This window comes from Gorilla gorilla, chromosome 13, assembly GCF_029281585.2.
Source record: "Gorilla gorilla gorilla isolate KB3781 chromosome 13, NHGRI_mGorGor1-v2.1_pri, whole genome shotgun sequence".
NCBI lineage: Eukaryota > Metazoa > Chordata > Mammalia > Primates > Hominidae > Gorilla > Gorilla gorilla.
This window is the reverse complement of record NC_073237.2, coordinates 124118807-124132881: the sequence shown is the minus strand read 5'-3', so window position 1 is coordinate 124132881 and position 14075 is coordinate 124118807. Positions and strand designations below refer to the sequence as shown.

The window sequence follows — 14075 nt, the reverse complement described above, 5'->3', positions numbered from 1 at the left end:
CCCTTTCCAGGGTTTGGTGTGATATGAGGAAAGAGGACTAGGCTGGTGTGAGCACCGCAGAGTGAGAGGGAGAGAGACCAGGGACCCCCAGAAGTAGGGGACCCCTTGGAGAAGTGTAGGTGTCTGAGAAGGCCCAGATCCTAGCTCAGCCCTGGGCCTCTCTGCCCTTCGGGGGCGTCGGTTTCTACCACGGCCGGAGGATGTGCAGAATTCCCACCCCCAGGCCCTGCCTTTCTCCTGAGCACCTGTGCAAACCGCCCACTCCCAACATCTGTCCCCAGAGCCCTGCAGGCTCCTCAAGGTCCAAATTTTCATGGGCCCACCGCCAAGCTGCTCCTGCCCCAGCCTTGCCCACTCAGAGCATGTCCCATCATCCTTCTAGGATCTCGGCCAGGAGTCCTCTCTGACCCCTCCGCCCTGCTCCCCCACATGAATCAATGGCCATCTAAACTCCCTTTCCCCCACTCCTTCTCCCCACGCCTTATCTGCCCTGCCACTGCCTGGAAAACCCTAGGCTGCTCTCCATAAGTGGACTAACCCTGCCCCAACACTTCCAAACCCCTCCATGGCTCTGCTGTGGCCTCCGGGTAAACCCCACCTCCCTGAGGCAGCCCTGCCACACCTGCCCCTGCCCCCACAGCCCCTTGGAAGCTTCTTATTCATCTCCCCTCCCTCCCCTTGGCTCTGCCCGTAGGACCCTGACTTTGCCGCTCTCTCCCCAGAAGCTCTTCCCTGTCCACCTGTCCACCCGCCCTCTCCACCCTGGTGCTTTTGCTTGGCTCACCCAGTCCTTCTTCAGACCTCAGCAGAAACACCACCTTTTCAGGGAAGTGATTCCTGACTCTGCCCCCTGACTAGTTTGGTGGTGCACCATCTCTGTGCATCTCGGGACATTCAAGAAACCTGGAATTGATTGTCAGTGTCTGCAAGGCCTCCCCCAGGGCAGAGGCCACCTTGGGTCCTCAGCCCTGGCACAGGACCAGGATAGGGACCTAGTCAATGTTGAATGGAGTCAGAGATTCTATATATCTCTGACACTGGGAATCGTGGTGTCTTGGGAGCAATGCAGACTAGGCTAAACCCAGGCAGTGTGGGAGCAGAGGGGTGAGGGATGTAGCCACAGAATCTGAGGAGGCAGGGAGTGGACTGGAGGACCCTCGGACTCTCGGGAGCGAGGGGCCCCAGGGAGAGACTCACCTGGGATGAAGGCCCTTTACTGCCCTCCCTCATCTGTCCTGCCTTCTGGCCAGAGCTGGGGTCTGTCTGTCTTGGAGTAGCCATCTTTGGGGCCCGGAGGTGGGGGAAGGAGAGGAAGAACCATCCCATGTCCTCGCAGTGATGAGGATGTCCATGTGCTGGTAGTACTCTGGAGTGCTGTCTCTTTTCATCTTCGCAGTGAGGTGAGGCAGGTTCTGTCACTGTACCCATTTTAATGAGGAAGAAATTGAGGCCCAGAGAGCTCACAAGGCACAGCCAGGATTGGGCTGGGCTCTGGTGGGCGTACACCTGGCATTAGGGGCTTCCTTTCCTCTTCCCTTAGGGCCCCTGGGATCCATCAGCCTCCAACTTCAGGCCACAGTAATCAGGAAACCAGGAGTTTCTGGGCCAGGTGGGAGGGTGGAGTACTGGACATTATCTCCCTCAGTGGCCTTGGGCTTCCCTGCTGGGCCATGGTCTCCCCATCTGGGTGAGGATTGCTGAGGATTTCAAGGGAGAAATGGCCTTGGAAATTGTAAGGGGCAATGCAGATGTCTGTGTGGGGTCCCCGTGTCCCTGTTTATAGTCCCTTCCCCACCCTTGCATTGTAGAATGCACCATCCCAGAACGTATCCTTGTCCAACCAGCTCTGTAGTTTTGTTCATAGCTTTTCCTGCAGTTACCTGCTGCCTTACCTCCAAGATTCACCTGTAGATTTCTACAGGTGAATCCCCCTCCAACACTTCAAGAACAGTTTGGTGCCCTTGGTGCATAATGAGTGTTTTCTTACTGCCGTCTCCTCCAGGAAGGCTTCCCAGACCCCTCTGTCTCGCCCAGGCTTAATCCCGCTTGTAAAAGCCACCCGGCTCTTTGCCGCTGTCCAGCGCTGTGGTGCTGACCGCACTCTACTCAGAGGCTCCTATTGCTTTTGCCTCTCCTCAGCCTAGGCACTGCCTTGAGGGCCGGGCTTGGTTTATGTATCACTGCATCCACCCCTGGCATATAGCACAGGGCCTGGAATGCAGCTGGCATTGTTTTGTGGAAGGAATTGAGATTTCTTTACTCTTTCTGGGACCCATGGGAAAGGGTCTGGCACCTGTGCCTTAGTGTTCCCAGAGTCCCAGGATAGGAGGAGTTCATCCATGGTAGAATGAAGTTGGGAGGGAAAGAAGAAGGAGGCTTTAAGTTGGATGCCACCTCTTGCTGTTTTCTACCCAGTTCTCCAAGGAGAAGTACATCCTGGACTCATCGCCAGAGAAACTCCACAAGGAATTGGAGGAGGAGCTCAAACTCAGCAGCACGGATCTCCGCAGCCATGCCTGGTACCATGGCCGCATCCCCCGAGAGGTGAGTAGGCCCCGAGCTGGACTTCAACCCGGGACCCTCCCACCCACTGCCTTGGCCAGCCCCAGCCCTGGCTGCAGCCACCTGTGAGGCTCTGACCTGTTGCTTGGTGTATTCAATCAGAATGGACTGGGATAAGGTCTAGCTCTGCCCTTTACTGACTGTGTGACCTTGAACAAGTTGCTTCACCTCTCCGAGCCTCAGTATCTACTGCAAAGGGGTGTTGTGAAAATTAAACGAAATAATGCAGGTAAAATGTTTAACATGATGCTTGACACCGTGAATGTTGGCCTTTGTTCTTATTATTATGCTGTTATTGTTACTGGTCTACATATCTGCCTTTTGTATGTTTGCTTAGTGAGTACCAATCTTTGGGCTACTTAGTTTTGGCAAAGTTGAGTTTCTTGGCTGAGGTGACTTTATAAGCCACAGACTTAAGTTGATAGATCACTTGTTCCTTCTTTCATTTATGCTATGATCTTTGCCAAACACCAACTCTGCCAGGACCTGTGCTAAGCACCAAGGGTGCAGAGGTAGAAAAGGTGGTGGCTTCTCTTGATGGCTAATGGCCCAGGGTGGGGGACTGACAGGCAGGATGACAGTCAGAGCCTAGTGGAAGAAGTACAAGAATAGAGTGCCTGGTAAGAATATGGGCGAGTCCCGAGGAGGGGACACTGAGGATGGAGGCCTTTGTGAGATGGATAGGAGTTCACCAGGTGGGGCCAGGTGCGATGGCTCATGCCTGTAATCTCACCACTTTGGGAGGCTGAGGTGGGCAGATCACCTGAGGTCAGGAGTTTCAGACCAGCCTGGCCCACATGGTGAAACCTCGTCTCTACTAAAAATTTGAAAATTAGCCAGGCATGGTGGCATGCACCTGTAATGCCAGCTACTCAGGAGGCTGAGGCAGGAGAATCACTTGAACCAAGGAGGCGGAGGTTGCAGTGAGTGTGCCACCTCACTCCAGCCTGGGTGACAGTGAGACTCCATCTTAATAATAATAATAATAATAATAACAATAATAATAATAATAAAGAAGTTCATCAGATGGACAATGCAGGAAGGGTGTTCCAGGACAAAAAAGCAGCTTGAGGGTGCAAGGGCCAGAGGCATGCCAGAGCACTGGGTGGTTGGAAGAATGAGGATTAGGAATTCACTCTGCCCAACCGGAACCCTGAGAAGGGATGGGTCTGAGACCTGGGTCTCAGGTCACAGCCATTCTCACTCCTCCAGACCCTGGGCCTCTGTGCCTCCCATTCCACGGTGTTGGGTCGTCCCATTCCTGAGCCTCTGTGCTGCAGACTCAGGGCCTCTGGCTGAGGTGCCCCCTGTGAACCTGGGTCATTGCATCCCCGCTCTCAGATGTCAGATGTCTCTGTTCACTGGGTCCTCTATGCCCTGGGTCTGGTCTTGCTGTGCCCCCTAATCTTGGGTTGCTCTGTCCCCCAGATCCTGGGTCTGACCCTCTCCTGGCCCCACCCTACTCCAGCCTAACCATGCCTTCTGCAGGTCTCGGAGACCTTGGTACAACGCAACGGCGACTTCCTCATCCGGGACTCACTCACCAGCCTGGGCGACTATGTGCTCACGTGCCGCTGGCGCAACCAGGCCTTGCACTTCAAGATCAACAAGGTGGTGGTGAAGGCAGGCGAGAGCTACACACACATCCAGTACCTGTTTGAGCAGGAGAGCTTTGACCACGTGCCCGCCCTCGTGCGCTATCATGTGGGCAGCCGCAAGGCTGTGTCAGAGCAGAGTGGTGCCATCATCTACTGCCCGGTGAACCGCACCTTCCCACTGCGCTACCTCGAGGCCAGCTATGGCCTGGGACAGGGGAGTAGCAAGCCTGCCAGCCCCGTCAGCCCCTCAGGCCCCAAGGGCAGCCACATGAAGCGGCGCAGCGTCACCATGACCGATGGGCTCACTGCTGACAAGGTCACCCGCAGCGATGGCTGCCCCGCCAGGTCAGCCAGGGCCCCATTTGTCAAATGGGGTTGTGGGTAATGAGAGGGCTAGTGAGAAAGAGAAGGCCTAGGTACACTGAAATGGGATGAAATTACTCTCCTGGAGCCTCTGTGCGCAGGGAGGAATGGGAGGAAGGTTGGGCCATACTCTGTGGATGTACGGAACACAGGGCTTGCAGGGAGTCAGACTCAAGTTGCAGTCCCAGCTCTGCCACTCGCTGGCCATGTGCCCTTGACCCTGTCACCTCTCCTCTGTTATCCCCATGTTCCTACCTATAAAGGCTTTCATTCAAGCAGCCCTCCCTACCCCAGGGGAGCCCTGAGTCCTGAACCGGAGAGGGGCCTGGTCCCCGCCACCTGATGCCACCCCTCCTCATCCTACCCAGCTAGGCCAAGGTGGGCATCCGAGCAGAGGGCTTTACAGCATGCAAATCACTGCACAGGGAATGGGATGTTCTCAGCAAATTTTAATTACACCTGGTTGTCTCCGGGGCTAAAACCGGGCCCCAGATGCCGGGAAAAGCCACAGCAGCTGACAGTTCCTGAGATCCTACTAAGTGTTAAGTGCTGTATATGCCCAATCTCATCAACGCCCATTTCCTCCTGGGAGGTGGGTCCTGCCCATACACCCAATTTGTAGATGAGGACATAGGTTTAGAGGGGGGAAGCCGCTTGCTAGAGAGTGGTAGGATCAAGATTCGAACCCAGGTCTGTAGACTCTGAAGTCTGTGCCCCAAGTTTCTGTGGTTTCCCTGGCTGTTTGCAAAGAGATCTGCTGTCCTGTGCCACCTGCACTTGGATAGGCCCTTGAGGCTCCATCTCCCTGGGGCTGGGTTGGGTGCTCCCAGTCAAGGAATTGATGAATGGATACCCTGTGGGCTGCAGCCACTTGGCCTGTGGTTCGGAACCAGTAAACATAATGGTGTCAGGATCCACAGACCATGTGTGTCTGAGGCATCCTGAGCATAATTGGGAGCAGTGAGGAGAGGATGGGATGGTGGGCCCACTCCCTAAGGCTCACTACTCTTCCTGCTAGCCCCTCTCCCCAGACCATTCTCCAGGTTGGAGGAAAGATTCTGCTTATCAAGCTGAGGGCACTAGTGAGGGGCCGTGTCTGCCCAGAGAATGGTTGTAGTTGACTAATTTGCACAAAGGCACCTCATGGGGTAGTTGAATTCTGGCCTATACCCCCTTTCCCATCCTCTCCTCCTTGGGAAAGGAGAGGGACAGAAGAGCTTGAGAAGTGTTGGCTCAGCTAGGTGCCCCCAAGCCTCATCCTCAGGCTGCTCTAAGCTTTGTGGGAGGGGAAGCTGGATAGGAAAGGAGGAGAGCAGGGTCATGTGGAAGATACCGACTAGGAACCGGGCTAATGGCCAAGCGCGGTGGCTCGTGCCTGTAATCCTAGCACTTTGGGAGGATGAGGTGGGTGAATCACCTGAGGTCAGAAGTTTGAGACAAGCCTGGCCAACATGGTGAAACCCCATCTCTACTAAAAATACAAAAAATTAGCCAGGCTTGGTAACGGGCACCTGTAATCCCAGCTACTCGGAGGCTGAAGCAGGAGAATGTCTTGAACTCGGGAGGCAGGTTCAGCAGTTGCAGTGAGCTGAAATCATGCCACTGCACTGCAGTCTGGGCGACAGAGTGAGACTCCATCTCAAAAAAAAAGAAAAGAAAAAAGACAAAAAAAGAAAAAAAGAAACCAGGCTTTCTAGCCACCAGGGTTCCTAGCTCTGCTCCTGACTCGCTGTGCCCCCTCCCTCATCTGGGCTTCAGTTTTTTTTGTACCTGTCAGTCGGGAGGTTGGATTTGATAATCTCCAAGCCTTCTCTGCCTCTGAAGTTCAAGGTGCAGAGGTGGGGGGTCCCAGAGGCAGGCTAAGGCCCCTGACCTCCGGGCTCCCTGCCCATGATGGTGTCTGCTCCACAGTACGTCGCTGCCCCGCCCTCGGGACTCCATCCGCAGCTGTGCCCTCAGCATGGACCAGATCCCAGACCTGCACTCGCCCATGTCGCCCATCTCCGAGAGCCCTAGCTCCCCCGCCTACAGCACTGGTATGGCCAGCAGAGGGGGTGGAGCAGGTGGAGGGAACCTGTTGTTGAAGACTTCTGTCACCTATGTGTGGTTATGTGTGTTTCCGCCTCTTTTATGAGGCGCGACCTTTACCGAGAGAAAGAACTGACACTGGAAACCTGCTAACAGAACTGTTGATATCAACATATAAGATGTATCCATGGTTTGTTTATTTAGCAACTATTTATTTATTTTTGTGACAGTTTTGCTCTTGTGGGCTGGAGTGCAGTGGTGGGATCTTGGCTCACTGCAACCTCCGCCTCCTGGGTTCAAGCAATTCTCTTGCTTCAGCCTCCCAAGTAGCTGGGATTACAGACCCCTGCCACCACGCCTGGCTAATTTTTGTATTTTTAGTAGAGACGGTGTTTCGTCATGTTGGCCAGAGTGGTCTCGAACTCCTGACCTCAGGTGATCCACCTGCCTTGGCCTCCCACAGTGCTGGGATTACAGGCGTGTGCCACCATGCCTAGCTAATTTTTGTATTTTTAGTAGAGATGGGGTTTCACCATGTTGGCCAGGGTGGTCTCGAACTCCTGACCTCAGGTGATCCACCCACCTCAGCCTCCCAAAGTGCTGGGATTACAGGCATGAACCACTGCGCCTGGCCTCTATTTTTCTTAATAGACTTTATTTTTTAGAGCAGTTTTAGGTTTGCAGCAAAATTAAGTGGAAAGTACAGAACACTGTGCTTTCTTATAAATATGAAGAAAGTTTCTCTGTTAGAAACATTCCAATAGATCATTTCTGGAAAAAAATAAAAGGAATGTTTTCAACAGGCCATATTGTCCACGTGGCAGGCCAAGTGTCACGAGAGGGGGCTGTCTCAGGAGGAACTTTTGCCTAGGGTGGCATTCCATTGAAGTGTTGCTGTCTGTATCAGTTGTCACAAATCCTTCCCTAAACACAGAGCCACCAACTTTGTCATAACTACAAACTTGATTTCAAAGCAATACCCTGAGTATAAAACCTAAAATTCCTTGCCAGAATGACTTATTGGACAATTTCTAAGCAATCTGGTATAGTAAAGCAGCCCAGATGTCAAGACTTAAATCTCAGCTGTACCACTTGCTGGCTGGGTGACCTTGGGCAGGTTAGTGCACCTCTCTGAGCTTCACTTTTCTCATCTGTAGAATGAGGATTATAAAAGTACTTACTTCCTAGGACATTGAAAGGATTAAATAGACTGAGGTACAAAGAAGGGTCTTGCAGGCACTAAGAGCTTAGTAAATATCGCCTTTGAGGTTTGATGATGGTTTTACTGTCATTATGTCTCCAGCATGTTGCCAGCTCCTAGCACACAAGGTTTAGCAACAAATCATTATTGCTAATTCAGGCCGGGCGCGGTGGCGCACATCTGTAATCCCAGCTACTCGGGAGGCTGAGGCACAAGAATTGCTTGAACCTGGGAGGCGGGGGTTGCAGTGAGCTGAGATCATGCCATTGCACTCCAGCCTAGGCAACAGAGCGAGACTCTGACTCAAAAAAAAGTTAGTCGGGCGTTGTGGCACATGACTGTAATCCCAGCTACTCGGGAGGCTGAGGCTCAAGAATTGAAGAACTGCTTGAACCCAGGAGGTGGAGGTTGCAGTGAGCCTAGATGGCGCCACTGCACTCCAGCCTGGGCCACAGAGCGAGACAGTGACTCAAAAAAAAAAAAAAAAAAAAGGAAATCATTATTGCTAATTCGTCGAGAAACAATCACATGTGGTACAAGAAACTCCAGCAGGTACTCAGCTTCCCCGGATCACTGAAGCTCCTCCAAGCAGTGGGTCCCCAAGGCTGCAGCAGCCTCAGGGTGGGGCCATGCAAACTCCTGGGTCCTGGTGATTTCAGAGCATCACCTGGGCTGGTCAGCTTGCCAGAATCAACCGGCCCTGGTCTCTGGTGATGCAGGGAGGTGGGGACATCACCTCTGTACTCCCTACAAGGAGTGAGGGAGCCTGTTCTTTGGGAAGGGGTGCGGGAATCTCACTTTGGTGGGGAGCTGCTATAACGGGGCCTCTCTCTCTACCTTTCTGCAGTAACCCGCGTCCATGCCGCCCCTGCAGCCCCTTCTGCCACAGCATTGCCTGCCTCCCCTGTCGCCCGCCGTTCCAGTGAGCCCCAGCTGTGTCCCGGAAGTGCCCCAAAGACCCATGGGGAGTCAGACAAGGGCCCCCACACCAGCCCCTCCCACACCCTTGGCAAGGCCTCCCCGTCACCATCACTCAGCAGCTACAGTGACCCGGACTCTGGCCACTACTGCCAGCTCCAGCCTCCCGTGCGTGGCAGCCGAGAGTGGGCAGCGACTGAGACCTCCAGCCAGCAGGCCAGGAGCTATGGGGAGAGGCTAAAGGAACTGTCAGAAAATGGGGCCCCTGAAGGGGACTGGGGCAAGACCTTCACAGTCCCCATCATGGAAGTCACTTCTTCCTTCAACCCGGCCACCTTCCAGTCACTACTGATCCCCAGGGATAACCGGCCACTGGAGGTGGGCCTTCTGCGCAAGGTCAAGGAGCTGCTGGCAGAAGTGGATGCCCGGACGCTGGCCCGGCATGTCACCAAGGTGGACTGCCTGGTAGGTGCTGGCTGTGCACTGGGGTGGAGGGAGCATCTCTGTTCTGTGGGGCAGGGCAGTGAGAAGCTGGCTCCCAGATTCCCCAAGTACAGCAGGTGGGCCTGGATTCTAGCTCCATGGCTGTCCTTTGCCTGCTCTGTGACTCTGGGCTGGTCATTTAGCCTCACTGGGCCTCCAGTTTCTCCTTTTAAAAAGGCCGGGGGTGGTGGCTCACACCAGAATCCCAGCACTTTGGGAGGCCGAGGCGGGCGGATCACCTGAGGTGAGGAGTTCAAGACCAGCCTGGGCAACATGGCGAAACCCCATCTCTACTAAAAATACAAAAATTAGCTAGGCGTCGTGGTGGGCGCCTGTAATCCCAGCTACTTGGAAGGCTGAGGCAGGAGAATCACTTGAACCTGGGAGGCGGAGGTTGCAGTGAGCTGAGATCACACCACTGCACTCCAGCCTGGGCAACAGAACGACACTATTCAAAAAAAAAAAAAAAGTACATAAGATATCCTTGCTTCCTCCAGATGTCAGTTTGGCACTAAAACTGGGCAGCCCTGAAACCCAGTGGTCTCTGGCTCCCTGAGGCAGTTGGGGACACTTCTCTAGTGTGCCGTAGAGCCTCTTGAGGGTTAGCCAGCTTGTCCTGGGACTAGAAAAGGCCTGACTCTCCGCCCCCACCCCCCCACCCCCCCCACTGGACAAATAAGCAGAAATCATTACCTCCTCGGCCCATAAATTGTCAGTGCCTGGGCCTTAGCTTTGTTAAATCTTTGAACATCTAAAGACCCCACTTCTCTCCTTGCTTCAGTTTCTCCTTTCACAGTTTGGGAGAAACTGATTATTGGGTTATACTGGTCTCACAGCGCGGGAAGCAAGAAAAGAAACAAGGCAAAGATGTCACTCCATGAAGAGTCCAGGGTGGCAGGGAGGACCCAGGTTCTAGGCCCAGTGTGTGACCTTGGGCAAGCCCATTCCCTGCCCGGGCTTCAGGGTTTCCCTCTGCAATGAACAAGTATCCGGCTCTTAACCTTAACTGAATATTTATTTATTTATTTATTTATTTTATTTTTATTTTTTGAGATGGAGTCTCACTCTGTCACCGAGGCTGGAGTGCAGTGGCGTGATATCGGCTCACTGCAACCTCTGCCTCCTGGGTTCAAGCGATTCTCCTGCCCCAACCTCCCAAGTAGCTGGGACTACAGGCACGCGCCACTATACCCGGCTAATTTTTGAATTTTTGGTAGAGATGGGGTTTCGCCATGTTGGCCAGGCTGGTCTCGAACTCCTGACCTCAGGCGATCCGCCCACCTCGGCCTCCCAAAGTGCTGGCATTACAGGCGTGAGCCACCCCGCCTGGCCAACCGTAACTGAATATTTAATTGCCAGGCACCTCTGGGCATTTTCCTATTAATTCCTACTTCACAGATGGGGAAACTGAGGCTCGCTGAGAAAGGCAGAGTCACTTGCTCCATATCAGAGGGTTAGCGGTGGAGCTGGAATTCAAACCCCGCCTCCCAACCAGGCTACCTACCCCCTTAGATAAAGCTCTCTGACTCCCAGATGGCTGGGGCCAGCCCTGACAGGATATTAATCAGCCCTCTGGGCGTCTTTGCAGGTTGCTAGGATACTGGGCGTTACCAAGGAGATGCAGACCCTAATGGGAGTCCGCTGGGGCATGGAACTGCTCACCCTCCCCCATGGCCGGCAGCTACGCCTAGACCTGCTGGAAAGGTGAGACAGCGCCGGCACCCGGGGACTCGCGGGGAACCCCCGGCTACCGCACTCCCCGCTGGACGGGGCGGGTTGGCCAATCACAACCTCAGCTCGGCTCCCAGGGGGCTCTGGCCACGCCTCCCATCCCATTGACCAATCGCAAGCCCTGATAACCCGCTCTAAACAGGCTGATTTCCCAAAGACTGAATCCTGTATCTCCGCATTCGCCTTCCTTTCGCATCCCCTTGACCAGTCATCCCCTTGACCATCAGCCTGGCCTCGCCCATCAGCTGGGGCTCCTCCTTGTTCGTTCTTAAAACTGCTCTGCCTGGCCGGGCGCGGTGGCTCGAGCCTGTAATCCCAGCATTTTGGGAGGCCGAGGCGGGCGAGTCACCTGAGGTCAGGAGTTCGACACCAGCCTGGCCAGCATGGCGAAACCCCGTCTTTACTAAAAATACAAAAATTAGCAGGGCGTGTTGGCGCGCGTCTGTAATCCCAGCTCCTCTGGAGGCTGAGGCAGAAGAATCGCTTAAACCCAGGAGGCGGAGGTTGCAGTGAGCCGGGATCGCGCCATTGCACTCCAGACTGGGCGACAAGAGCGAGACTCCGTCTCAAAAAACAAACAAACAAACAAAAAACAAAACAAAAAAACTACTCTGCGTGATGCATTTCCCTGCTGACCCACAGCTCTGGCCCCACCCCGACTTATGCTGACCAATCAGAAGCCCGAGGCCTTGCTTTCCACGCTCTGGCCGCGCCCCCTTATCCCATTGACCCTTACAACCTCTAACGTTGGCTCCGCCCTCCGCCTCTCCCGGCCCAACCACAGGCAGCGCCCCAGGCCCGCACCCCTCACCCCTGTCCCCGAGCCCACCGCCTCTGACCCCGCCGCTCTGACAGGTTCCACACCATGTCCATCATGCTGGCCGTGGACATCCTGGGCTGCACCGGCTCTGCGGAGGAGCGGGCAGCGCTGCTGCACAAGACCATTCAGCTGGCGGCCGAGCTGCGGGGGACTATGGGCAACATGTTCAGCTTCGCGGCGGTCATGGGTGCCCTGGACATGGCCCAGGTACTGAGAGCCGCGCAGAGCTGGCACCCGGTAGACTGTCTGGAAGAGCCCTGGGGTGCCTTTGGGATGGCTGTGTATGGAATCAGGAGGAGCTTTGGAATTTCTAGGCAGCATTGGTGAGACTACCCGGGAGAACTGAGTTCTGCAAGTGCCGACCCACAGCAAGTTCTTCCCCTTCTCTGGGCCTCAGTTTCCTCGCTTGTAAAATAAAACAAATGAGGAGTATTATATGAGTTTAAAGAATAAGAATAGGCCGGGCGCTGTGGCTCATGCCTGTAATCCCAGCACTTTGGGAGGCTGAGGCGGGCGGATCACGAGGTCAGAGGTTCAAGACCAGCCTAGGCAATATGGTGAAATCCCGTTTCTACTAAAAAGTACAAAAAGCCAGGCGTGGTGGTGCGCACCTGTAATCCCAGCTACTCAGGAGGCTGAGGCAGGAGAATCGCTTGAACCGGGGAGGCAGAGGTTGCAATGAGCCGAGATTGTGCCACTGCACTCCACCCTGGGCAACAGAGTGAAACTCCGTCTCAAAAAAAAAAAAAAAAAAAAAAGAAGAAGAAGAAGAAAGTGGCAACCATTTAGTGAGTATTTCCTATAGGCTAGGTGCCATACTAAGTGCTTAACCAGCAGTGATTTCTCAGAACCATCTCATGAAGTAGGTGCCTTTAGCGTCCACATTTTACAAATGGAGTGTTTGAGACACAGCAGTCCTTGCCTAAGGTCATACGGTCAGAGGCTGAAAGAATTAGGACTTGAACCAGGTCTGGCTGACTTCAGAGCTGAGCCTGCCTCTCCTATGACTAATAAATAACAACAGCCAGGCGCGGTGGCTCACGCCTGTAATCCCAGCACTTTGGGAGGCCAAGGTGGGTGGATCACAAGGTCAGGAGATTGAGATCATCTTGGCCAACATGGTGAAACCCCGTCTCTACTAAAAATAAAAACAAATTAGCCAGGCGTGGTGGCACATATCTGTAGTCTCAGCTACTCGGCAGGCTGAGGCAGGAGAATCGCATGAAGCCAGGAGGCGGAGTTTGCAGTGAGCTGAGATTGTGCCACTGCACTCCAGCCTGGGTGACAGAATGAGACTCCGTCTCAAAAACAAAATAATAAAAAATAAATAAATAAGAACAACAAGTTCCCAGAGGCAGTGTCCTGCGTTCAACTCCCACCCAGCTCTGCCACTTTTTTTCAGAATAACCTTGGGCAAGTCATTCCCGTCTCTGAGCCTTAGTTCCCTAATCTGTAAAATGGGTTGTGAGAGCTTCATGGTAGACATGAAAAGTAGTCATCACTGTCCCTGGTACATGAAGGATGGCCATAATAATAATAACGATCCCACATCTGGGTGTCCACTCAGCAGGGCAGCAGGGTGGCCCCTGCAGGCCCTCTGCCTGGCTGGTCTCTCACAGTTTGGCCTCCCCAGATTTCTCGGCTGGAGCAGACATGGGTGACCCTGCGGCAGCGACACACAGAGGGTGCCATCCTGTACGAGAAGAAGCTCAAGCCTTTTCTCAAGAGCCTCAACGAGGGCAAAGGTACTTCCTTGTTGCGTGACCTTGGACAGGCTGCAGCCCTCCCTGGGGTGGCAAAGACTCCCAGCATGGACAGTGATGAGAACCTGGCTGAGCTCTGTGCAAGCTACTTTCCCTGAGCTCACTGTTCCTGCTGGCCGCTGTGTCAGCCCTGTTCACGTCCAGGCTCAGCCCTTGGGGCTGGGCCAGGGCTGCAGTGGGTTCAGTTGGGGGAATCCGAAAGAAAGGGTTTGTCCCAGGAGTCAGGAGCCCTTGGGGCTCTCTCCCGGACCTCAGCCAGGCCCGTTCCCTCCTGCACCTCGGCTTCCAGGACTGCAGTGGATGGTGGGGCACTATAGGATCTCTAAGCGCCTGCTGCCTTTCTCCTTGCAGAAGGCCCGCCACTGAGCAACACCACGTTTCCTCATGTGCTGCCCCTCATCACCCTGCTGGAGTGTGACTCGGCCCCACCAGAGGGCCCTGAGCCCTGGGGCAGCACGGAGCATGGCGTGGAGGTGGTGCTGGCTCACCTGGAGGCCGCCCGCACAGTGGCACACCACGGAGGCCTGTACCACACCAATGCTGAAGTCAAGCTGCAGGGTGAGTGGCGGGTGGCATCTTGGGGGGCTTGCAGGCCTGGGCCTCCCTCC

The 14075-nt window shown here is 54.5% G+C and overlaps 1 protein-coding gene across 6 annotated transcripts in view; it reads left to right on the top strand.

Annotated features, from left to right (window-relative positions):
* SH2D3C (SH2 domain containing 3C) overlaps positions 1–14075 on the top strand; it is a 47153-nt gene that overhangs the window by 31762 nt on the left and 1316 nt on the right. For all 6 annotated transcript variants that reach the window (XM_055351207.2, XM_019033348.3, XM_063697039.1 and 3 more), the window contains 8 exons: positions 2416–2544; positions 4051–4505; positions 6435–6559; positions 8600–9135; positions 10742–10857; positions 11740–11911; positions 13338–13449; positions 13819–14025. In XM_055351207.2, the coding sequence (XP_055207182.1) occupies positions 2416–2544; positions 4051–4505; positions 6435–6559; positions 8600–9135; positions 10742–10857; positions 11740–11911; positions 13338–13449; positions 13819–14025 (1852 nt within the window). The remainder of the gene's footprint in view (positions 1–2415; positions 2545–4050; positions 4506–6434; positions 6560–8599; positions 9136–10741; positions 10858–11739; positions 11912–13337; positions 13450–13818; positions 14026–14075) is intronic.